At 49.9% G+C, this 24211-nt stretch overlaps 1 protein-coding gene across 7 annotated transcripts in view; it reads left to right on the forward strand.

Moving 5' to 3' along the window:
- The window catches only part of PLCH1 (phospholipase C eta 1), a 55881-nt gene that overhangs the window by 1810 nt on the left and 29860 nt on the right, over positions 1–24211 (forward strand). For 6 of the 7 annotated variants that reach the window (XM_074547563.1, XM_074547562.1, XM_074547561.1 and 3 more), the window contains exon 2: positions 9189–9306. In XM_074547563.1, coding sequence (XP_074403664.1) covers positions 9228–9306 — 79 coding nt within the window. In that variant the 5' untranslated portion in view covers positions 9189–9227. Of the gene's footprint in view, positions 1–9188; positions 9307–17020; positions 17409–24211 lie in introns of those variants that run through there. The other variant, XM_074547565.1, reaches the window with a different exon arrangement.

Raw genomic sequence — 24211 nt, forward strand, 5'->3', positions numbered from 1 at the left:
TTAAGGTGTTTGCTCTGAAACGTGACAGAATAATTGCAGGTAACAGTACTGAAAAGAGAGGCAGGGTTCAACGCTGCAGTGAGGCACCTGAGTTAAGATAATGTGCGATATGGAAAGAAAATCCAGGCTTTTTGGGAGGTGAGAGGCAGCCTCTCCTCTGAGAGGATACACGCTGCTAAAAAGTCTCCCTGGTTCTTTAAGCTTCAGCTCCCTGCAATAAGTTTGAGAGCGCTACTTTTATAAAATCTGTTTTTAACTCTGATGGATGCCCTTTTCCTACATTTAAAAATGCCTGTTACAGAAAGAAATGTTGAGTTTTATCAGCTGAAGATGCACGATTTGTGGGAAATGATCCATTCACGGGTGCTTTCTGGTTCTCTGCTACCTATTGTCTATAAAAACGGGGATCAGCTGGTGGGTTGGGATCAAGTGGCGCACAGCTCATTATTTTAACAATAGGGGCTCGGCTTGGGAGGTTGCCTAGGGAATTGATTTAATGCTGTTGTCCTTTCAGCCGTTGAGGCGGGTGTCCCGCCATGACTTTGATCAAAATCACCGGTATTTGAGAAGGAGAATAAAATTTTCACTCCGTAAAAGCAAAGGAGAGGTCAGCCGCTATTAACAGCTCCCAGCTTTGCATGAGCTGATCTGTAATTTAAAACACTGTCAAGAAATACCCGTGACACTAAAACAGTTTAATGAGCATCAAAATGTAGAACGAAAATTAGTCCTCTGTTCAAGATTTGGCTTCCCCTTGTTTCTGGGAAAGGCTTTAAGCTGCGTGTTTCTGTTTGGTCTATAAGATAATCTTTCTATAAACGGAACAGTTTTCCTTTAATGAAATCTGAATAGGCTGCATTTTTTTCTAAGGTGTCACCCAAGATCCAATTCAATTTAAATTGATAACGTTGGTGGCACAGTCAGGGCACAGCCACGTGGGGTAGTGTGGTGGTGTGCAGATTCATTTTGTTTGTTTGCTCTTTAATAACTTTAAACAAGCCTGAATGTTAAAAAAAAACAAACAAAAACCAACTCTCCAAATATGGAAAGCAAATGTGTATTTCCAGGTCTGCTGGAGACCCGCTGTACTGCCTGCAGCAGGACAGCATTTTCTGCGTGTGCCTTCAGAGGAGGTGAGGCTGTGATGCCTGATTGCTCTGGGGGCTCTCATAGGAACTCAGGAACCAAATTGTGACCCTGGGTGCTGCGGATGTGCTGGGCTGCAGTGAGGGTGCTGCCCCAGATGAGTTTGGCTCTGTGGCAGTGAGGGTGCTGCCCCAGATGAGTTTGGCTCTGTGGCAGTGAGGGTGCTGCACAAGCACTTCGGTGGTGTTTTCCTCGTGGCCCGGCCATGGCTGTTGCACTGGGTGGTGTCAGAGGCACTGGCCAGCAGCCAGTGGCTCCCTGGGCAGTGGATTCACTGGTTTGAGCCCGTGGCTCTGGGCTGTGCCAGTCACCAATCTGGTTTTGTTTCCCAGCCCACGAGCAGAAGGTGATTCTGGTGGTGCCCAGCTGGAGCCAGACTGGTCTAACGGGCAGCAGGGAGCTGTGTGTTCTTGTGCACTCCTTCGGGTTTGTTTTCCTCCCTTCTTGTTTATTTTAGGAAGCTGGAACTGTTTTCTGTGACAAAGGTGGCTTTCTTGTGCCAGTCTCCACGGTCACAGCGGGCACTGTTGTTACTGCAGAGATCTGAGCTTCCCTCTGCTCTCCTGACTCTGGAGCCTTTTGCCGCCCATCTGACACTGCAGAAGGACTGTCAGGTGTACCTGGGGGGCTGACAGCGCTGTGGAGCACAGCTCTGAGGGATGAGAAGGCAGGTTGGGGATGCTCAATGCGAGGAGGTGTCTGACACTGCAGGTGGGCGCTCACAAAGGTGACCCAGGGACAGTGAAGTGCAGAGGAGGGCAGAGTTTGGAGCAGATACCAGTTGCAGGGCTAGAAGAAGCAGGGCACAGGGTGCTGAGGGTGCCACGTGCCCTGGTGGAAGCTGAGTTAACCACTGCAGGATGTAAAACCACTCCAGGGGTGTTTGGTGTGTGTGTTACAGGTCTTGGCATGAGGTGCCCATGTGAGTCTCTTCAGGCTGAAGTAACTCAAGGCTGCTTGCAAGAAACTTCAAGTGCAGGCAGGCAGTGGTGCAGAGTGGTGTGTGCTCTGTTACAGGTGTGATTTATTGGGACTGACACGGAGTTCCTGTTCCTTTGCACACCGAGTGTGACCCAGCGTGTGGCTGGGATGGCGTGGGTCACACCAGGCAGTGCTGAGCCCCACGAGCTTCTCCTTCTTTGCTTGGCTGTTCTTCCACCCACGGGTGAAAAAAAAATAAAAAAGTAAGAATGTTAGCAATTGCCAACTGTGTTAATTGATGTTCAGCACAGAGGATCTTATGGTGTGAAATGCCCACTCCTGGGGGAACCACACACACACTGGTAACTGGCCAGGGACACAAAGTGCAGGTCATCCATGTCCATGCCTTGGACGTGGCTGCATTGGCACAATTCCTTCCAGGTGTCCTTATCTCCACAGTTTATCACATTGTGAGTTGTACATTTCAGGTTTTCATTTGCAGAAACACTCCGGCATTCATTTGCAGTTTGAAACTCTCTGTGCAGCGAACCCAAACCTGATTTGGATTGGTGAATGGTGTACAGAGCTGGCAGAGGCAGCAGAAAGGTGTGCAGAGCACTGAGGTCTGTGCAAGGCAAACATGGAAAAGTCTCACTGATATTTACCCATCCCATGTCTGGCGGGTGAGTGTCACCCTGAGCAGGGTGTGCAAGGCAGGTGCCAGCTGAAGCTGGGCCTGCTGAACCCTAGAGGCAGCAGCACGCTGCCCTCCTGCACATAATTCCTCAAAGAGCAGAAAAACAAATTCCATCGAGGCTTCTCGAGGAATGGGGAGCAAATGCTAATTCCCTTTCAGGGTCCGTTGCCATGGGGAGTGGGCTCAAATCCTTTCTAATGCCTTCCTCAGCAGCAAGTAGTGCTGACACACGCTTTTCACGGCTCCCAGGAGGAGTGGGGGAACGGCTGGGAACAAAAGCTGCATGGGAATGAGCAGCAGGGGCTGCTGTGGGCTGGCACAGGTAGAGGAGCCTTTGCACAGGGGGCTCAGCCCCGTGCCCTGGGTGCTGGGCAGTTGTGTGCCAGAGCCTGCTCCGGTGCTGTGCAGGGAGCCCAGCCTGCTCCTCGTGCTCCTGAACAGCAAATCCTGGCGTTTGTCCTCTAGCAGGCCCCAAACTGCTGCACTCAGGGCTGGGCTGAGCCTCTGGCCTCATCCGGTGAGCGATGCAAGATGTGTTTAGTGCTCTGCTGGGGGAATAGCCAAAATACCAGATTAAACAGTAAAAATTCCTAAAAATCTGCGTTTTCAATAAGTCTCATCTACCTGAGAGCATGCAAGTGCAGTATCTGCATCCCAAACTCCATTGTGACCTTTCCCCTTTGATGAGACATCTCTGAATTCTGAGTTTGATGATTTCACATCTCTGAATTCTGAGTTTGCAGTGGCTCCCAGGGAAACCCACAGGATGTGTTCCTGTGCTCCTGCTCTGGCTTGCCCCTTCAGACACCTTTGCTGCCAGCGTGGTGCCAGCACAGCTGTTCTGGCCTCTTGGCACATTTGATTAGGGAACTCATCTGTCAGAAAAATAAACCAAGCTAAAATCTCTGCTTTTGTTCCTCCAGACCAGTTCCTAGAGAAATAAGAAAAGAATCCCATACTGGATGGTTTTATTTTCTATTGCCAAGCATTGTTGATATTTTTTCCATGCTGGTAATATTTATGGTTAAATATTTGCTGTTCAAAAGGGATTGTAACACTAAGGATATTTTTTAATCCTTTTGTTTCATACAAGATGCTTTAACTCTTAAAAGTGGCCATACATTAATGACATAGTTAATACAATAGGTAGGTGAAGCTTTATTTTGTAAGTATGAAAATTATATCAATTTATTGGAAAAAAATGTCTTTTTGAGTCAGCAGTATGGAACTTCCATCTTGTGTGCCTTGCTTATTCTGCCTGGCTCCCATATGTGTAACTTTAGCAATGTTTATGCAAGTTATTTTGAGTGAATGATGATATTTGATTCTGATTGAAGTGGAGATTTGCACAGATGATGTGTGGAACCCTTGGAGCCTGGCTTGTGTGACAATTAAATCTAAATCTGCATGAATTTAGACCAGCTTAAATGCTTAGCAATATTTGGGTGACTGTTGGTGGCTTAGTGGAATAAGAAGCCCAAGACTGCAGATGGGTGGATGTCTCATGGAATATTGTCATGTTAGGCTTTTATAATCTCTTCAGATTTGTGCTTTTTAGTTCTAACTATGGCTAAGCTTTTCATCCAAGAATTTCTTTGGTTTGTGGGTACTGTTTCAAAAAACCCAGCCCCTGTTGTGCAGAACTGGTCTCTGAAGTTTGAGAGCTGTTCTGCCAGAGTTGTCACTTTGGTTAGAAAGTAAAAACCTGGACTGGGAAGTTCCTGTTGGTGGCTACTGATTAACCAGGAGAGAGCCTGCAGCGTATTTTAATAAGCTGGTGAGGGATGGAGTTTCCTGGTTGTGTGTTGTGGTGTGAGCAGAAGGGCAGATGACCTCTCTCCCTCTGGCCAGTACTGTTATTCCCAATCCCAGTGTAACAAGGGCTGAGCTCTGGGAGCTTGTCCTGGAGAAGTGTCTGTGTGCTTGCCCAGGTGCTGAGTGCTAATGGCACCTTGGCAAATGATGTACAGCTTGATGGGGAACATTTCTTTATTGAGCTAAGAAACTGTGGGGAAAACCCAGTGATGCCCAGTGGGCAGCCCTCGCTCTGTTCCTGAGGAGAGCAAGTGAATCTCTTGCTTGTTCTCACACTGAAGATAAAACACTTAACTTCCTCCCTTCTAATAACACTGAAGGTTTGTAGTGAAGCTGAATTGCTTAGATTTTCAATACCACTTCAGGATTCTCCAGGGGAAGTTCAGAGTGGCATTTGTCCTTTGGTGTTTATTTTCTGTTTGCAGTGGCTGGGAGGTGGCTGCCACACGAGATGGTGTCATCAGAGATGCTGCATGCCCCCACCACCATCCCAGCTGCCACACCAAAGCCCAGCCTTTCTCTCTGGACTCTATTCCTGCAGCTTAGTGCCAGCCAGATGGTCTGTGCTCCCTCCCACACTGAGATCTCTAAAGCTCATCAGAGGGCTCTGGCCATAGCTGGGCCACCACAGCATCATTTCCACCACACACTTGGGGTGGCCTTTGTGTGACTCTGGATTGCTCTTTTAATTTCTTACCTTTTTTAAAAGTAATATTATTATTTTGTTATACTTTTCCTTTATGTCAGTTGGAGAGCCCAGTATCTCTGAACTATTTTTCATACTAAAATTTGTCATCAATGGGCACAAACTTCCAAAATCAGTAGCCCGTGTAATATTCAGTGTTTTCTGGACTTTCCTTTAATTACCAGGAACATGAACTTTATACACCATTTGGGGCTAAGGGAAGGAATCAGATTTAATAAGTCATACTTCCCGTGTGTGTTCACTGGGTAGATCTGAGCTCTGAAAGTGGAGCTGTGGTTTGGTCTGAGGGAAGTGCCAGTGTCCTGCCCTGTCCTCAGGAATGATCCCTGCCCCTGGAGCTGTGGTTTGGTCTGAGGGAAGTGCCAGTGTCCTGCCCTGTCCTCAGGAATGATCCCTGCTCCTGGGGCTGTGGTTTGGTCTGAGGGAAGTGCCAGTGTTGTGCCAGTGTCCTGCCCTGCCCTCAGGAATGATCCCTGCCCCTGGGGCTGTGCTGTGCAGGTACACATTGGGTTGTGCTGCTGCTCTCCAGAGCAGGTCTGTGCTGAGCCTGTCCCACAGCCTGGGCTGAGAAGGTTTCAGAGAGCAGCCCAGCCTGCAGCTGCTGGTGGCAGGGCTGATTGCCTGGAATGAGGGAATTCCCTGCTCCCCTGCACAGCACAGGGGCTTGCTCTGTGTGAGAGGGGAAGCTGCAAACACAGTGAGACATGGGGGTCAGGCTTTGCTCTTGGTGCTGAGCTCTTGCCATGAGAAGCATCTCTGCCAGCCCAGGCAGGGCATGTGCATCCTCTGCTGCATTCACCAGGCCTCACACATTCATTTCCACTGCTTTTAGAATCAAATAACTTCATAAAGCTTGTGTAGAATGAAACATTCCTTGAGAGGGGTTTACCCACTTTCTGACAACAAAGATCATATCTGTTCATCTCATCTGTCTGTATCTGCATTGTTTATTCATGTGTGCACACATGAATCTAAGTTTACTTACAAGTTAACTTATTCCTTGTGTCCAACTTTGAGCAATACCAGCTTACTTCTAATAATAACAATACCAGTTAACTGATACTGCTCAAGTTATTAATGGAAGTATCCTTCCATTAATAACTCTCTTGTGAAGTACAGCTCTGTACAACTAATCAAAGCTCTCTGGAAAAGTGTCTCTCATGGAACACAGTGCTCAAAGCACAAAAATAAGGCAGCTGACAGGTTTAATGGAAATGAATCAGCTGAAATAGCAGATGCAGTTCTCTCAAGGTGCTGTGTTTCTGCACAGCACATAATGGACACCTTGCTCAGCTTCCAGATTAATACACTTTATCCAGATACAAATAGGTGGATTCCTGACACGCTGCACTAGCATCTCTGCTCTCAGGTGGTGAAGCACCAACTGTTTTACCTTTTGGCATGAATGTGGCAGGCTCAGGGCTGAACCTGCAGGAATTTGCTTATTGTGAAAATGATACCCCGAGCTGAGAAACCTGCAGAGTGGAAAAGTGAGGAGTGTTTTCAACTCTCTGAATTGGCTGCTTTATCAAGCTGGTTTTGAACCAAGATTTATATCTCGTCAGGATTTTGGTAACTTTTTGCCAAAATAGTTTTGCTGTTGCAGTCCTAATTAAGCTAATTATATACATATGGACACTTTTTACTCTAATAATTTGTTCTACATGTGTAATATAAGTGATACATATAAGTGATACAGCCTGCATTTTAGTCAGTGGCATAGACAGAATGTTCTTTTTCTCCTGTATTGAAATGATGCAAATTTGTATACAGTTAAGTTCCTAAGTGTGTGTTCCTTTGAAACGATGGTATTTGGCCCAAGTGTGGGGTTGGTTGGGATTTTGTTTGCTGTTTTCTTGGTACTGTAGGGTAAGGCATGATCTTGGCTGGGCGCTCCTGGAACCCTGTAAAGCAAATAAGTTTGAGCACTATCCAAAGAACCGCTGGTGTTTCTTGGGAAGGTTTTCTTGCGGGATGTTTGTGTCAGCTGATGCAGCCCCTTGGGGAGCCCGGGAGAACCTTTGTTCGAGGGGCCACCGTGGTGTGGGAGAACCCTTTGTGCCAGAACAAAGGAGGATTGTGTCAGCCGGCCGTGAGACGGAGGGGAGGGGGCTCAGGGGCTCTTTCAGAGGCACTGCAGGGCGGTGTGGAGAGCCACAGCTCCCTGTAAATCTCCCTGTGATACGGGAGAGATCTGGGTGGGAGACAAGATCTGCTGTTATTGTGTGCAAATTCTTGGAGGTGAATATTTGATATGGTTTCCTTAATTAAAGCACCGTGCCTCTTGGACTCCTGTAGCCTAAAGCAAAAAGCCTGGCTGTAGGCTGGAGTGTGGTGTTATTCCTGTGCTTTAAAGGTAACTAACAGCTTGTGCCTTACTGGGTAAAGCAGAGTGGCCCTAGTGCAGGCTATAAGGAGAGCTGCTGGGTGACGAGGGTGAAAGAGCAGGGATTGTGGAAGATGAATCCTGGCAGGGGTAGTGGGTATTGCTGCTTGGGCTCCAGAGTTGGCAAAACATGCCTTTAGAGTAAACAACACGCGCTCCATACCCAAAACACACCCTCGGTGGAGCTGGGGACGTTTTCAGATGGAGCAAAGCACACACAGGTGTTTGTGGCTCCCACCTGCAGCACAGCACCCAGCCCATCCCTGTGACACCCATGGGTGTCACACTGGCACTGCCCTGCGGGTCTCTGGTGCTCTCAAATCAGCATCAGCATTGACACCGAGGCACTGAGGCTGCACGGGGACAGGGGAAATGTTCTCCAGGTCCTTCTGTTCCCTTGTTAGCTGGCTGCACCCCCGGAATGGACTGTGGCTAAGTTGGTCATTAAGGATCAGAGGAGTCCTGTTGGCTGGGATTTCAGGTTATTTGTTGTCCTTGTTGTTTTGAATGGAATGGATCTGTGTCCCTTCATGTGCTGTGGTGCTGCATTTGGGGGTGGCTTTGTTACTAAGGCCCCCTGGCAGTAGTTTAGTGAGGAGATTTGGGTGACAGTGTCCTCACATCCTGCTAGAATTGCTTGGATGAAGGCAGTTGGAGTTGTTTGTGCCAAGTGTGGGCGAGCAAGCAGCTGGGTTGGCCAGAGTGAAGGTGGGAGGGAGATAAAATGGGAGACCTAAGTGGGCATGTAACAGGAAGGGGTGTCTGGATTGCTGAAACCAGAACCTGAACTTCATAAAATAGCCAAGGGAGAAGGAGGACTCCAGTGAAAGGATTTGGTGTCAGGACAGGAGATTAAGAATTCCGTGGCTTCAGAGAAGTATGAAATGCTGGTGTGTCTGCCTGCAGCCGTCAGTGTTAATTTTGGGCGGCTGATGTAAGTGCTCCTCCCCGGGCTCAAGCTGCCCGTCCGTGGGCGATTTCATGCCGAGTGCCTCAGGCCAGTGTCAGCCAAGGGCAAGGGCACAGGGGCGCTGTGTCCTCATAACTCTGCTCTGGTCTCAAAGTCAGGGGGTGATTACCTCTGAGTCACCTCTTTAATTACTGTAACCTTCACTTGGGGAGGATTTATAGCTCTGTGGTGTGGGATGTGTCTGTAGCCTGTTAAATATGGGACAGCATCACTGAATGGATTAAATTGATCGTGTCTCCGGGCCCCACAGTGGCCTGCGCTGGCTTGGGGAGTGGTGACAGAGGTGACAGAGGTGCCCATTGCTCCCTGCAGCACCCGGGGAGGTGCTGGCTGGTGGCACCAGTGCAGCACAGCTCTGCCTCCATCCAGGTGATGTGTCCGTGGGGATGGACACGTTTGGAGAGTGAAGAACTTCCTTTGTTGTCATCTTTGTGTGACGCCGACAGAACGTTTTGCATGAAGGGCTCAAATAGCTACAGTGGCAGCAGGAGTTGGGGGCATTGTTTGTAAATGAAGCCCCAGTAACCCATTCCCGTTTCCCTTGCAGGGTCAGAGCCTTTGATGGTGAGCGGGACGCTGCCTCACGATGAGTTACTGGAGTCTGGATAAGAAGAGCTGCCTGCAGTACTGCCGGCACTTCCTAGCGGACAACGGCGTGTTCCACGGTGAGTTGCGGTTACTCTGCATTCCGGCTGTCGGTGTCTGCTGCTGCCGGCGGTGCCCGACATTCTGTGTGCCCGGGGTATCTCCTGGGGACGCTGCTCCGGGCAGAGCGGGGCCGAGCCCCGGCCGTGCCCGCTCCGCCCGGGGAGCGCTCGGGGCGTGCGGGACCCCGGGAACGGCGGGGCTGCGGCGGCGCCGCCAGAGGGCGCTCCGGGACCGCCGCCCCCGGTACCGGCTCCGACCGATGTCCCCTGATCCAAGCGATTTACCCCGGTACCGGCTCCGACCGATCCCCCCTGATGTGGCTGACTTCCCCCGGTACCGGGCCCGACTGATGTCCCCCGGGGCTGGGTCCGACCGATTCCCCCGGTACCACCGATCTCCTCTGGTGTGGCCGGGGCTGAGTTCCGCCGATCCCCCTCGGGGCTGCCCGGCTGGATCTGCCAGCGTTGGACTGTCCCCCGGGTCCCCCTGAACACCCCCGGTGCTGCCGGGGCTGGATCTGACCAATCCACCCCCCCACCCCGGTCCCACCGTTTTCCCCCGGGGCGAGGTCTGACCGATCCCCCCGGTGCCACCGATCCCCCCTGGTGCTGCCGGTACCGGACCCGCTGGGGCTGGCCCGTGGCCGGTGCTCGTGGCTGTGCAGCAGCGGCAGCCCCGGGGGCAGGCAGGGCTCGGTGGAGCCCCGAACCCCGCAGAGGAGCTGCAGCCCAGCCGGTGGCAGAGCCATCGGGTCGGTGCTCCTCGTGCCCTGGGTGACCCGGGCTGGGGGCTCCAGCAGGTCTGCTCTGATCAGACAGCTGGACCCGTCTGTCTGCTGAGGGAGTGACCCCCAATGCTGCTCTGAGAGGCCCACACCTTGTGTTCTTTATTCCCTTTGAGGTCAGTAATTAAACCCCAGCACTGGGGCAGATTTATGGCACTATTAATAACAGCGGCATGGCATGGCTTTGAATTAAAGATAGAAATGCTCATCTCATTCAAAGCAAAGGTGATTTTTTTTTTCCCCTAGAGAGCATACAGCTCCATTTTCAGTGTGTTTGTCAGGACTGGAGAGGTTTGCAGCCCACTGTAAAACAAACTATATCTGCATTTTTGTCACTGTGGTTATGTCACCATTGATGAAGTTAATGACTTAGTGAGAGAATTAATAATTTGTCAGTCTGTGAATCTTCCTAATGAACTCCAGCTCTCAGAGAAAGCCCCATTTTTCCCTGTACTGTTTTTTCCTTGCCCACAAGCACTTCTAGTCCTATTTGGGACACCAGAAGAATGTTAATAACTTTCTGTAAGTAACTCTGACAGTGGTGTTGTCACATTAATTCATGTGTGTGCTGCACTTGGGACTTGTGTTAGCGGGAGAGTGCTGTCATCTCCAGGCAGAACCACTCTGCTTCTCCAATGAAATGAATTTGTTCCTGGCATTTTTCAGGCCACTCGTGTGGCCCCACTGGTTTTGGTGGCATCATGTTCCTTCAGAGCTCCCTCTGACCTTGTGGAAGGGACGTGCTCACCCAGGTGCCCCTGGGCACTGTGGCAGTGTTTTGGTGGATGCCTGTTAATCCCTGCTCTCCTGCACCAGTGTGGCACTGGGGTGTGGATTTGCTGCTCTGCCACTCCAGAGCAGTGAAAGAGGAGCCTGGTCCATGCTCTGAGGCCTGAGGTGTGTTTCAGCTCAGAGCAGCACCTTGCCTTTATCCTGCTAATGGTGCACAGGCTGGATAATGATCCATCACACAGAGTCCAGCAATCCATGAACAGCTATTGAGGGATGAGTCTGCAAAGTGATAATCATCTGCAGCCCAGGGCATAATTAGCAGGAATCCTAGACCAGAAAGATTTCATGGCCTAATTTATCTGTCTTTGATTGATGATCAGAAAAGATTAACTATTTTTCCCTCACAGAATCCATCAGGGCTTCCCATTTGTCTCTTTTAACCCAAGCAAGACGCTGCAGGACAGTTCCTTTCCCTCTGAGTGCATGGAGGGGCTGAATTCCCTCTGGACAGTGACAGAGGTGACAGTCCCACAGCATGGGTAGGGATGTGTGATGTCCCAGGAATTAGTGCGTTTTTCTGGAGCTCCAGAGAGGCTGGGCTCCTCCAGGGCTGTGCTGGTAATTCAGGCTGCTCCCATTATCCAGGTGCACCCTGCCTGGGAGCAGTGGGGCAGTCAGTGGCACCAGGGCTGTCTGGAGTGATTGTCTGGAACTGAACCTGTGAGCTGGAGGAGCTGCAGCACCTTGGGGCAGCCCAGGTAAAAACACCCCACTGGGCCAGCTGGTGTTCTTAAAAAGCACAGGAGGATCTTTAGGAGAACTGGAAGTGTCTGCAGAGGTGCATGAGAGGAATTTTGCTGCCCAGCTCTGCTCATCTCTGGTGTTTTCTTCACACCCTTGTGGCACCTGCATTAGTTGAAGCACCTGAGCAGATGGGGTTCCATTTGTTCACCTGCTGCTGAGGAGTTCAAAGGCAAGAACTCATGCACTGCATTAATAAAAATGCTGAAGCTCTGTTGGGAGTGGTTTAATTGTTTAATGTAAAAAACCAAAAACCCAAAAGACCACCCACAAAACCCCAAACAAAACCAAACCTCCCCAAAACAAACAGAAGGAAAAAAGGCTCAGCTTGCAGCAGAAGCAGCAGGCTGAGCCTGCAGCCCTGTTGCAGTGCAGTGCCCCTGCAGAATCCCATTAGTGTGGGATGTCACATCCCTGGAAGTGTTCAGGTTGGAGGGCTTGGAGCACCCTGGGGCAGTGGAAGGAGTCCCTGCCCATGCAGGGGTGGAACAGGGTGAGTTTAGGGCCCCTCCCAAGCCAAAGCACTCTGGTTCTGTGACCAGGTGAAGGAAGATGCAATGTTGAGCACTCAGTAAGATGAAGGTGTTGGTGCCACAAGGCCCAGCCCAATGCAGTTCTGGGCAGCAGAGTTTGAGCAGGGGGAGCTCAGGAACAGGGAGAAGGTACAGAAGGGGAGATGAGATGAGTCAGGCTTGTTTAATTTGGGAAATCAAAGATTGAGAGGGGATGTGACTGCTGGCTCTGAGTGCATTGCAAAGGGAAAGCTCAGGGAGGAAAAGGCTTATTTGAGCTGATGGGGGAAGTTGGCACCAGAGCAAGCTGAAAATTGCCCACAAGTGTATGAAACAGGCCCAGGAAAAACTAAGATATTTTGAGTGAGAGATTGACAGGTTTTGGAAAAATTGTTACAGCATTGTATTTGTGCTCTTGCTCTGAAGTTGTAAATGTGATTAGCAGGCAATGTATTGACTAGTGGGAAATGAGGCTGGCAAACTGTCTGTGGCCCCAATTCAATCCCTGTGTCCAGTGAACATCAGCTACAAGCAGCAGAGCTGCCATTCCATTCAGGAGGTGCTGCTGGCCGTGGATCAGGCTGCTCTCTCCTGGGTTTAATGGTGCTTTGGGACACTTGCAGGCTGTTACACAAGCAGTGTTGGTACACAACTGTGGGGCTTTCCACGGGCGCTGGTGGGTTGTCTTTAAATAATGACTGAGATTCATGTGTGTAATGAAGTACTGGGTGCATCCACATCGCCTAAGGCTCTCTCATCATTTTATAATTTTATTAAGAAATGCTGCTAATGGCTGCATTTGCAGGATATTAAAATTCTTATCTGTTTATGTCTGAAATTTTTGGTTACAGAAGTGGAGGTTGCTGCTGTGCCTTGTACTCTGGGGAGTCTTATCTGCCCAGAAGCAAAAATGTCAGTTTTCTTCAGCAGCAGCAGCAGTGAGATACAGCAGTGTGTGTGCACACAGAGAATAACAGACCAGAGACAGGGCTGGGGGTGAGCTGTTTTAGCAGTTTCTGCAGAACAGAGAAGACAGGCAATTAGAATGTTTGGAATAGCCTTGAGGATTTGATGAACTCACTTTCATTTCCTTCCTCTTGCAAGCAGTTCCAAAATACAAAGTACAGCATCCCTCTAGGCTTGGAAGAAGAGATTTTTTTTTTTTTTTTTTTATTTTTGCTGGGGTTTTAAGCTGTAACTGTGCATCATGTTTTGTTTGTTTGCTGGCAGTAACAATGTAGGAATGGCTGTGCTGTCAGAGCAAACATCCATTTAACTTTGCTGCTCGATGGTCGGGGCTAGAAATACAAAGGGAAAAAACCCAAAGTGTACAGAGCAGCCCTTTCTGTGGCTCTCAGTTCCTCCCAGTCAGCAAGGCAAGTACTTCCCCAGCCAAAACTGCACCTAGATAATTCCAGTTCCTTCATTGCATCTGATAGCTTTATTTTTTTCCGTAAGATTTTTGGAATTCATTTATGCTTGTGACCATCTGTGGGAATTAACCCCAAAACTTGTGGTGGTTGATGGGGACCCTCTGGCTGGAGGGAAGCAGGGATGGAGCAGGCTGTGTTTCACCTCGGGAAGGGAATTGCCTGGAAGGTGGGAGTGGGTCTGAGCCTGGCAGGTGACCGTGGAAGGTCCTTAAATCATGTTGGGCACATCCTGGTGCCTTTGGCTGTCCCACACCCTGATGAGGAAACCACGGAGAGCCCCTCCTTGCTTCAGTGGCCTCAGACTTGCGTGCCCAATGAGAACAGAAAATGCCTTCTGTTGTCCTTTTTCATGCAGTCAAACGGCCGATTTTGGTTATTGGAGCACGAGAGTTTTGGGGGAGCAGTCCCGGAGCTTCGCCAGATTGCACAAATCCTCCAGGCCTGATGTTTGCTGATGGGCAGTGCTCTATAATTAGCTCTGCTGGAGCCTCGTGCAGGGCTGGGGGCACAGCTACAGATGCCAGCTGTGGGCTGCAGGACTCAGCCTTTTATCTGCTTCAGAACGGTGCTGGGAAAGCAGAACCAGTTAGTAGTGCAGGAATTTGGGTTTGGGTTCATGTTCTGATTTATGTGAAATATCCACAATCCATTCCTTGTGACAAACAGATGTAAATGGAAATGTGTTTGCAAGAAGAGCATTAAGGAATTAATGTATTCAAGTCCACTGAGGTTTAAAAAGGGCCTGAAGTGCCTGAAGAAACTCTCTGTGCTTTGTTCAAGAGCTGTGTCTGTCTCTGCATCTGTTAATGAAAGGTGGAGTCTCATGTGGGACCTCTCTCCAGACAATATTTCAGGTCCTTGTGTTCTAATGCCAAGTTATTTTCTCCTTTCATTTTTGAGTGTTTCTCAGCTTTCCATAGTACCATGTCTTCATTAGCGATAAATGAGTTGATAAAAGCTTTAATCTGATAAAAATGGCAAGTTTTCTGTGCAGCTGATACAAAGTTTTATTCACTGCTGGCTGACTTTGCACAAGGAGATTGTCTTACAGTTCAGATCTAAGATTACACTTGGAAGATGATTATGAAGATGTTGTTATCTCCTTATTTCATTATCTATTCCCCGTAAGAGGTGTTAGTTCTCTAATCAGCTTTTCTTGCTCTTTAGCAGAATTAGCTTTGTGCTGGTTTCCAGCTATTTTGACAGTGATAAAGGAAAACCCAATGAGCTAGAAAATGAACCTTCCTCTGATGCTGTAATTTCCAAACTGTTAGTTAAATCATATTCTCGTTTATTGGAAAATGGATATTTTTGCAGTAGGACTTGCAGGGTTGTGTCTCTGTGCAGTAATCTGAGCCTGGTGAGGTGTGGGCAGGAAACCCAGGTGGGAAAAGCAGGCGTGGAGGTGAGGCTGTTGCTGTTGTGCCAGCCCTTAGCTGGGACTGTGCAGCCCCCCCAGGACGGCAGTGATGGCCGAAAAGGTCTTGGCTTGCAGTGACCATTGCTGTCAATCAGCTGCAGGCAAAGGGAAGTGGGTTCTTTGTTCAGAAACTTGTTTGTCACCATCACCTCTGGGACTGCTGGAACCGTGTGAGCTGTGGCCCTGCAGAGCATTCCCAGCAGGACAATGAGCATGTGAGCAAGGGAAAAGCCAAACCAACTGACAGGGCTTGGGATTCAGTGCAAAACCTGGCTTGACACTGAGGAGTTGTCATGGGGATTGATTTTGGAGTTTTTTTGAAGTTGGATAAACCTACAGGTCTTCTTATACCATTTGGCATCTGTCAACTAAATTACATAACATCTTCATTTGTTTGCTGTAATGTGCTTCTAACCTACATAACATGCTTGAATTTCTAAAGACATGTAGCATTTAGGCATGTCTGGTTTTAAAAGGAAGCTTATTTTGGAGACAAAATAATGAAGAGTGTATTGGTGATTGTGTAAGGTTTCTTACAGAGCAGCTGTGGCATTGAAGGTGCTTGTATGTAGCTTGTATTATAATTAACAGAACAGTAGGAGTGTGGGTAATTTGCATTTAACACATTATCAAGTGCAATCTGATATATCAATAATTAAACTGTACAGCAGTGACAGTTTATTTTTTGTTGTTGAACTGCATAATTTCAATGCACTGGTAACTGTCTAGAGGCACCACAGTGGTGGTTTCAGCCACGAGCATGGTGGGCTGAGAACCAGAGCTGGGGTAACGCCATGGCCACCCCATTTCCCTTGCAATGGGTGACACTCCCTCCTCAGCGTGGGACTTGTGCCACCTCCTGCCAGTGCCACCAGAGCCACAGCTGAGCAGCCAAGAGATCCTGCAGTGGGTCTGGGGTCTCGTTTCGCGTCCCAGGGTGCTGGACACGGTCCATGGATACCCACAGAGTGCTGAGCTCTGTCGTGGGGGCTGTGGGAAGCCTCTCTGTGTTACCCACAGCTATGAAATTATGATTTCTCAGCAAGTAAAACACGTCAGCTCCACTTGGATTTTGTCTCCCATCCCACTGAAGTTCTGCAGGCATGCAGAACTATCATGGGTGGTTTTTTTGAGTGGTTTTTATTTGTTTTCCTCCTCTGTCACGCTATCTCCCGTGTAACTTTTTCCTGGCCTGTGCTTGACAAATTCTGTCTCTTTTATTGCTGTCACAATGTTTAGGAATACAGCTGGGAATTCCTTTGGTGTGCTGATGTAAATGTCACAGTGGAAGAGCCAGCTGAAGAGGGAAAGAATTAGAAAATGCAATAAATGAAGGATGTGAAGCATTGTATGTGGAGCTGACTTCATTCTTGCTGTGCTTTCCAGCCCTGTGGGCTCCGTTGTAAGGAAGTGCGATTTATGCAAGTCTGAGTGCTTCTGCCCCTTGTTCCACATTGCCTGATTTCAGGAGCACGGGATGCCTTAAACCAGCCCAGGGTTTCGCCAGGGGCACGGGGGGTTCCTGTAGCTGCTGGCAGAGCTGGCGCTCAGCCCCTCCCGGGGCACTCCTGCTCCTTGTTCCTTGTTCCTTGCCCTGCTCAGGGATGCTCAGCCCGAGCCGGGTGCGTTTGTGCCGCAGCTGGCCTGTCCCTACAGGGTGGCTGTTCCCGGAGTTGGGGACAGCGGGACAGCGGCAGCAGGAGGGCACAGCAAAGGCCACAAAGGTGTTGGAGGCTTCTCCCCTGCGGCTGCAGATGCGGGGGTTACTCTGGAGCGGGCTCGGGTTTCCCCTCCCGCACTCAGCCTGCGTCACTCCGCCGCTCCGAGCCGGAGTGTGGTAATCCCTGCCCGCGGGAGTCCCTGCGCTTCCCGGGGCCGGCCACGCTCCGAGCCCGGAGCCCCTTGCGGAGCCCGGAGTGCCTGCGGTGCCCGGAGCCCGGAGCGTTGTCGTGCCCGGAGCCTCTTGTGAGCCCGGAGTGCCTGCGGTGCCCGGAGCCCTTTGTGGAGCCCCCTGCGGTGCCCGGAGCCCCTTGCGAGGCCGGAGCGTGCCGTGCCCGGCACTGTGTCGGAGCCCGGAGCCCCTTGCGAGCCCCGAGCGCTGCGTGCGGGGATGCCGGAGCAGCGCCGCCCCGCAGCCGCAGCACGGGCAGACCCCGCCGGCTCCCGCGCAGCCTGCGCTCCTCCAGCGGGAGCCCAGTGACCGCCTCTCCCCTCCGCATTCGTGCTATGGATCGCCGAGGCTTCCTCGCTCGTCCTGAGGAGCGGCGCTCGGCTGTGCTTCCAAGGATTTGCTTTCCAAATGTGTTGGCTCTGAAGGCATGAAGATCAAACTGAGCCTTTCCCGAAGGGAGAATTTCCATTCTGCTTGCCAATAATGCCCGAGTTACAAATTTAATGGCAGACCTTGAAGTATATAAGAATTTAAGTCCAGAAAAAGGTAAGGATGTTTGAGTTTGGAATTGCCGTAAGACAAACTTGTAATCTGTCTGGAAATAGTTATAGAAAAATCAGGTAACTTAACCCTTGGGTTTGGTAAATTGCAGTGTTTGTGTGGACATTGTTGGTATAACAAGTGTGTATCTATTCCTGAATGTTTAACAGGAAAACCTGGTGGGTTTGTATTGACTTGAAAGTCAAGTCAGCTTCTCTATGAAAACATGTAGCTTGTGTTTGAGATACTGCTCTTTTGATGAGAACAAACTGCACTTCTGTGTTAGCCTAAATTATTACAAATGTGTTTGCCTTGAATGAAAACATTCTTGACCTTTTCATCTGTTGGGAATTTTGCTGTGGCTTTCAGTGGAGAGGAGTTTTTTTTAGTAGCACTTATAATAGTGCTAACACATTTGCAAGTAGTATGTAAAATTTGAATGAAAGCACTGGATAAAAAGATGTCTTTCCAAGAATTGCAGGAGATGGTACAAAAAAGGAAGACATCTTGAATAACTTTCTTCAGTATCTTGTAGTTTATAACATCTATTTTTTTCAGTTTAAGTCAGTGCTGAATGGAAAGTGGCAGTTAGCTTAAGCCTCTAAGTGGATAGAGAGTGAATGCTGTAGAGAGAAGGAGAAATCATGGTAGACTAAAGTTAATTTTTGTATTTTGCTAATTCTTAAGGACGTTGGATTATGTTCTGTTATAGAACTTAGAAAATACATTTAGCATAAGAGCTTTCTTGCCAGAATTGTGTAGTGCAGAAGAAATTTTTGTGACAAGATTGTCTGTAATTTAAAATCAAACAAGCTAATCTAAAATAAAGCCATCAAAAGTCATGGATTATACTTTGAAATATCATCTTTCCCGTTATAAGATGTTAAAATATTTCAGGGCAGTGTTGGCAGTTGATACTTTTTTTCCTTTGTATCTGTCACGGTTAATTTTAGTAGATATTTTTTATCTGCTGGAAGTCTCTGGGAATAGGGACAGCTTTTGTATAGAAACCAGAGCCTATTTCAGGCAAAATGAGTTATTTGAGGATGGCCTGCAGGGAGGGCTGCTGGTGTTGGGTACCCAGAGCTGTCCATGGAGGCCGTGGCTAAAGGAGGGCAGGTATTACTCCATCTGCCTCCCCAGGTAATGGATACGGCCCCACTGAATAATTCACAGCAGCCAGCCCTCCTGGAGGGGCTGCACCAGCCCTGCAAGGAAAGCATCAGGTTCAGGTTTTGAATCTCATGGCCCTGTACGTGTGGGTGAGCTCATTCCACAGCAGGGAACTCGGCTGAGGGTGGAGTTCTGCTCCAGGTTGTTCTGCAGTCCCTTCCTCGCCCAGATGTGACAGCAAGGCCAAATGCCAGCTGGTCACCCTTGGCCGTGGCAGTGCCATCTCTGTGTGGGGAGGGCAGCTGGGGCTGTGCAGCAGTGAGTGGCTGTCCCTGCTGTCCTGGGCTGTCCCTGGCACTGAGGTTTGAGGTGGGGTCATGGCCAGGCTCCCCCTGTAGCAGGGACCATGGCAGTGCCCTGTTCAATGTCCTTATTAGTGCTGCTTTGGGACTCGTGTGCCTGCAGCTGTCCAGGCACCTGTCCAGGCACTGAGTGCAGGCTCTGGAATCCTGGTATGTAAGGGAATTAGCCTGGAACAGCAAACTGGTCTGAGTGCATATGGAAGGCACCAATCTCTTGGGGAGAACTTGGCCATCCACAGGTTTCACTCCAGTAACAACTTAAATCTGTCTCAGCATTAAATGCGCTCACAAGAAGTTAGCACATGCACATGGCAGCTTGGGCGGGTGGAAAGCCTCCAGGTGTTTGGGGTATCCTGGGGAGGTTGCCCCGTGTTGCCCTGAGTGCTGCCTGACCCAGTGTCGCAGTGGGGCACCACAAAGTGTCCCCGCATGGCCCTGGATGCTGATGGGGCAGTGTCTCACCAGCTCTGCAGAGATGTGGCTGGCCAGGGAGTAACTAGGTTCTGTGCTTGCTAACTGCTTAGTGTTCGTGGTGTTGGTGCTTATGGGTGAAATCTACTCATTTCAGTAAACCCACAGAGCACAGTGATGGTGTTAGGGGAAACGTTTTTGTCGTTTGCTGAAGAACTGCTGTCTTTCCAAAAGCCTGGGGCAGCGTAGATGAGAGTTGTGGAGGTGACTCCTTCAGTGCTTGGCTGGAGCCTGAGCTGCCCCAGTGCCACGCTGGGGTCAGTGGTGGCTCACAGCAGCCTGGGGACACCAGGGGCTGCGAGCAGAACGTGCCGACAGAAACCTCCCAGCTCTGTCCAGCACTGAGCCTGCTGCAAGGGGCGTGTGTGTGCTGGCTTCTCCTCTTTCCTCCAGCAGCTGGTGCCTCAGGGAGCGAGTGCTGCTCGTGCCTCCTTGCCTGAGTGAGGTGGGAGCTGTGAGGAGCCCAGGCTGGCTATTCCCTGCTGTAGGGCAGGGAGCTGGAGCTGTGCTGTGGCAGGTCATCAATACAGCAGAGAACGGGCTCACAGGTGTTCCCACGTTACCAGCAGAAACATCGATCAGCCTGGAACTCAGATGCACACAGCAGCATCATTTTCAGTAATAAAATCACTTTGGTGTTTGAGACTGTCAGTTCATTGTTTGCCCACAGATGACTCACTGTCGGTGACTTGCACCAAGGCAATTTAAAATAGAATAGATAAACATGTTTCTTTAGCAAAATGACTATTTCTGAGGAGAGTGAATAAATTAGTTCATATCATCTGTTGCACTGCAGTCTCCATTCATTATTTTTAAAGGTTAATTAACTTCACCTTCCATTCTATTCTGCCTTTTTCCCTCTTCCTAGCCTGTAGCCGAGCCCCAGATGTGGCTTTGCTTGGCAGCCTGGAGGGGAGCAGTGCTCCCTCAGCCTGGCCCCAGGTGCTGGGCACTGGATCCCCTTCCAGCTGCTGTGTGCCATCAGGGCACTCCCATGCCAGCCCGTGGTGCTGACAGGGCTGAGGGGCTGCCACACGTGGCTGTTTGCTGATCACTCTGCAGACATCAGGGCTGGCTGCTTGCACTGAGGCTGGCACAGTTCATCCTCTGCCCGTCTCTGTGTGGGCACAGGGGTGAGCTCTAGGAAGGGCCTTTTGGTGGTGGGGTTTTTTCCCCCCTATTTTTTGTTAAATTGATGCAGTTAAGTGGGAGGTGTGACATACAAAGGGCGGTGTGGTGAATGAGGAGCTCTGCCCTAGCTCAGTGTGCTGTGGTGGGAATTGTGTTTGTTGCATCATACAACACAGGGAGGCTGAGAACAAGGTCTGGTTCACTGATGTATGATCCTTATTTATGCACTTATTGATTTTTTTCAGAAGGCAGATATGGGATTCTGGCAGAGAAAGAGCTCGTGGCTCACTGTTCTCCACCTCTGCACCCAGAGGCTCAGCTCCTGCGGTGCTCAGATGTTCTCTGCCAAGGAGGAGCCCCTGGCACTGCAGGGGTGGCTCAGCTGCAGTGAGGAGGCATTGCCCTCCTGGGCAGAGCTACCCTGGCCTGGGGAGCCCCAGGTTTCATGTGGGGACACGGGGACAGACCTGGGCATGCTGCCTGGTGCTCCGGGCCATGGTCACACAGAGGGAGGGTGCTTGTCCTGAAAGCCACCCTGGATGTGGCACAGTGACACCACACACCTGTGTGCTCGTCCTCCCCTTGGTAGGGGCAGCAGAAACTCTCCTCCTCCTCCACCTCCTGCTTTTTCCACTTTCTGGAGTGTCATAATCGACTGCTGCGCCCTCCCTGCTGAGGGATCCTCGAGGAAGAAAGAGGATTAGGATGTCCAAACTTAACAGTGTTTGCTTAATAAATCTGTGCTCCTTGTTCACCCCATTGATGTGACAATGTGCCTTGGCACTCGGCCATGGCTGTGCTTAAACGATTGTGCTTTTCAGTGTTGACAAAGGATTAATTCCACAGTCCTAACGGGAAACGAACAGTCCCCAGCCACGCCGTGCTGCTGTGGCACCAGGGCTCTCACAATGCCCAGCTCTGGTGGAGTTGTTTCTGAAGAAAGGATGAAACCTGGGCTAATTGCTTGAAGATAATGAGTGGAACTTTGCTGAGCTGGCAGAAGGAGGGGTCCTTGGGCAGGGCTGGAAAACATGCATTATTCATGGGGTCCAACAGGGCAGCACAGCCCCTGTGAAAGAGGCACTGGCCTGGCAGGACATTTCTGCGCTGCACAGTGCTCTCTGAAGTCTCAGTGAGGGAACAAAGCTTGTCATTAAGGACCATTCAGGCTCGTTTTGGATTATACTGTAGTGCCAAGCTTTTGTTTGGATACTTCTGGTTCCTTTCTGATCTCTCAGAGCAAAAGAGGAGGGGGCTCAGCCTGGGAAGGAGCTCTGGGCTCTCCCATGGCAAGAATAACTAAGGGTTGTCAGGGATCAGCTTGAAAAGGTGAAGAGCAGAGACCTTTCACTTGTAATGTGAAAATAAGATGAGTTATTGGCCGTCCTGGAAGCACAGAGCCCGCAGTGTCAATAGGGGAGGCTGAAAGAGCAGCTGCTGTGAAATATGTGTTACTCAGACATGACTTCTGGGAGCTGCTGCTCCCCAGCTTTTGCATTTGTTTTGGGTTATTTTGAAAGAAAAAAAGACACCACCAGACAGTTCCCAGACTTACAAAGAGCTGAAACACGCTGATAGATTTCGGTTGTGCTTGGGGTTGTTTCTCCATTCTGGATAGTGAATGGTTTTGCTCTTCAGCTTCACCCCTTTTTTGTTTGCATATTATTTAGTGACTTCACAAGCACGAGCTGCTTCCCAGAGTTAGTGATTTCCTTTGATTAGACACCATTCAGTTGTTTGAGTAGTCCCAACTTGTGTTTGGTTACTGGTGTTGATGATGCTCTGCCTCTCCAGGGCTGAGATGAATTGCCCGTGACCTTTTCAGCCTCTGGTGGCTCTGCTGGTGCTGTGTGGCTTCCTCGAGGGTTTCTTGGGAAATGCAGAAGTGTGAGAGATTGATTGTCCATCTCATGTCCACGGACTCCCAGAGATTACCATTAAACCCACTGTAAGAAGCTTAATGTGAAATTCCGTGAGGCTGCAAGAGCTGCTGCGAGGCAAATTAAACTGGCATAAAATATGAGCTGTGGCTGTTTAAACCAAAGCCCAATCCTGCTGGGGAGTGCCCCAGACCTGCGTCTGCCCCCTGTGCCCCGGGCCCTTGGGCTGTTATGTAACCCCAACAATCAGCACCCTGCTGGCATTAGTGCTGCTCCGTGGGGTTGAGATGGGATGTGCTCCCGGGTGCAGCTGGCAGAACAGAAAATGGTGTTTGATGGCATTACTGGAAGGGCAGCCTGCGTGCTCAGGGTGGGGGAATGATGGAGAGTGCAGAGGGCTGAGAGCATTCAGGGTTCTGGGCTTTGCTTTGGGCCGGGTTGGACCCGGGGTATTTTCCCTGCAGGATGGGACTGTGCAGCTGTGTGCGGGCTCCAGGGCAGGGATGGGGCTTTTTGGGAAGGACCTTTCAGACAATGAAATCCAACCATCAGCCCAGCACCACCAGTGTTCAGCACTAAACTGGGGCCTCCAGAGCTGCATCCACTCATTTCCACACGCTGCAGGGCCAGTGACCCCAGCACTGCCCTGGGCAGCTGTGCCAGGGCTTCACAACCCTTACAGAACACACAGAAACTCCAAATACTGAATGCAGGGGACCAGAGCTGCTGCTGCACTTAGAAAAGTAACCCCTGCATTTCATGGGTACCTTTTATCTCTTCAGGCTTAATGTTGGCTTAATGCAGTGATGCCTATCATTTAGAAGCCCAGTTTATATCCTCTTTCATAATTATACTTCTCAGTGTTTGGTAATGCTCTTTATACCTTATTTAATCTTTTTGTTTTGTCAGATGGCTGTAACAGTAAGTCCATAAGAGCAAGATGAGACCAGACCTTTTGTCATTTGGTTGCACTTTGAAATATTAATTTCTTAACATACAGGAAAATAAAAGAACATTTGTGGACAGCAATAAGAAATTTGTTTTGATCTTTGACTTTAAGTAAAATTATCTGTCTCACAACAGGGGTGAGACAGATAATTCCTTTTGCTGTATACTCTTGGCAGTAGGGTTGTGCTGCTAATGCAAAGGTAATAGTGTTTTCTTGAATAACTAAACACCAAAATATAGTAGCAAAAAATTGCCAGGATGTTTAGTTAATCTCAGAGAACTTGTTTTATGGGAGGGGGTGTTTGTTTCACTGCAGGGATGTGCCCTGTGTAGCAAAATGCTCCTGTGTTTGCTGGGAAATGCTGCTCAGTGTAATGTCTTACTTCCCTAAATAATGATCATTTTCTCTGTCATTGACTGTGGGGTCCTGCACACCCTGAAGTCCCTGTGGTGAAGGCACAAGGGCAGGCAGAAGTGCTCTCACCAGCGTGACTGCTGGGATTAAAGGAACTTTAAACCAGAGAATTCCCAGCTCCTGAGATGCAGGGAATGGTCCCTGAACAATGGGGGTTTGTGGGGATCCTGGGGGCTGGTGCTGAGCCATCCCTGGGTGTCAGGATAACCCGAGGGCACGGGGATGGAGGGTGGCATGAGGGGACAGAGGGTGGTACAGGGATGGAGGGTGGCATGAAGGGATGCAGGGTGGCACAGGGACAGAGGGTGGCATGAGGGGATGGAGGGTGGCACAGGGATGGAGAGTGGCACGGGGATTTAGGGTGGCATGAGGGAATGGAAGGTGGCATGAAGGAACAGAGGGTGGCACAGGGATGCAGGGTGGCATGAAGGGATGCAGGGTGGCACAGGGACAGAGGGTGGCATGAGGGGATGGAGGGTGGCATGAAGG

Source organism: Zonotrichia albicollis, chromosome 9, assembly GCF_047830755.1.
Source record: "Zonotrichia albicollis isolate bZonAlb1 chromosome 9, bZonAlb1.hap1, whole genome shotgun sequence".
NCBI classification, from domain to species: Eukaryota; Metazoa; Chordata; class Aves; order Passeriformes; family Passerellidae; genus Zonotrichia; species Zonotrichia albicollis.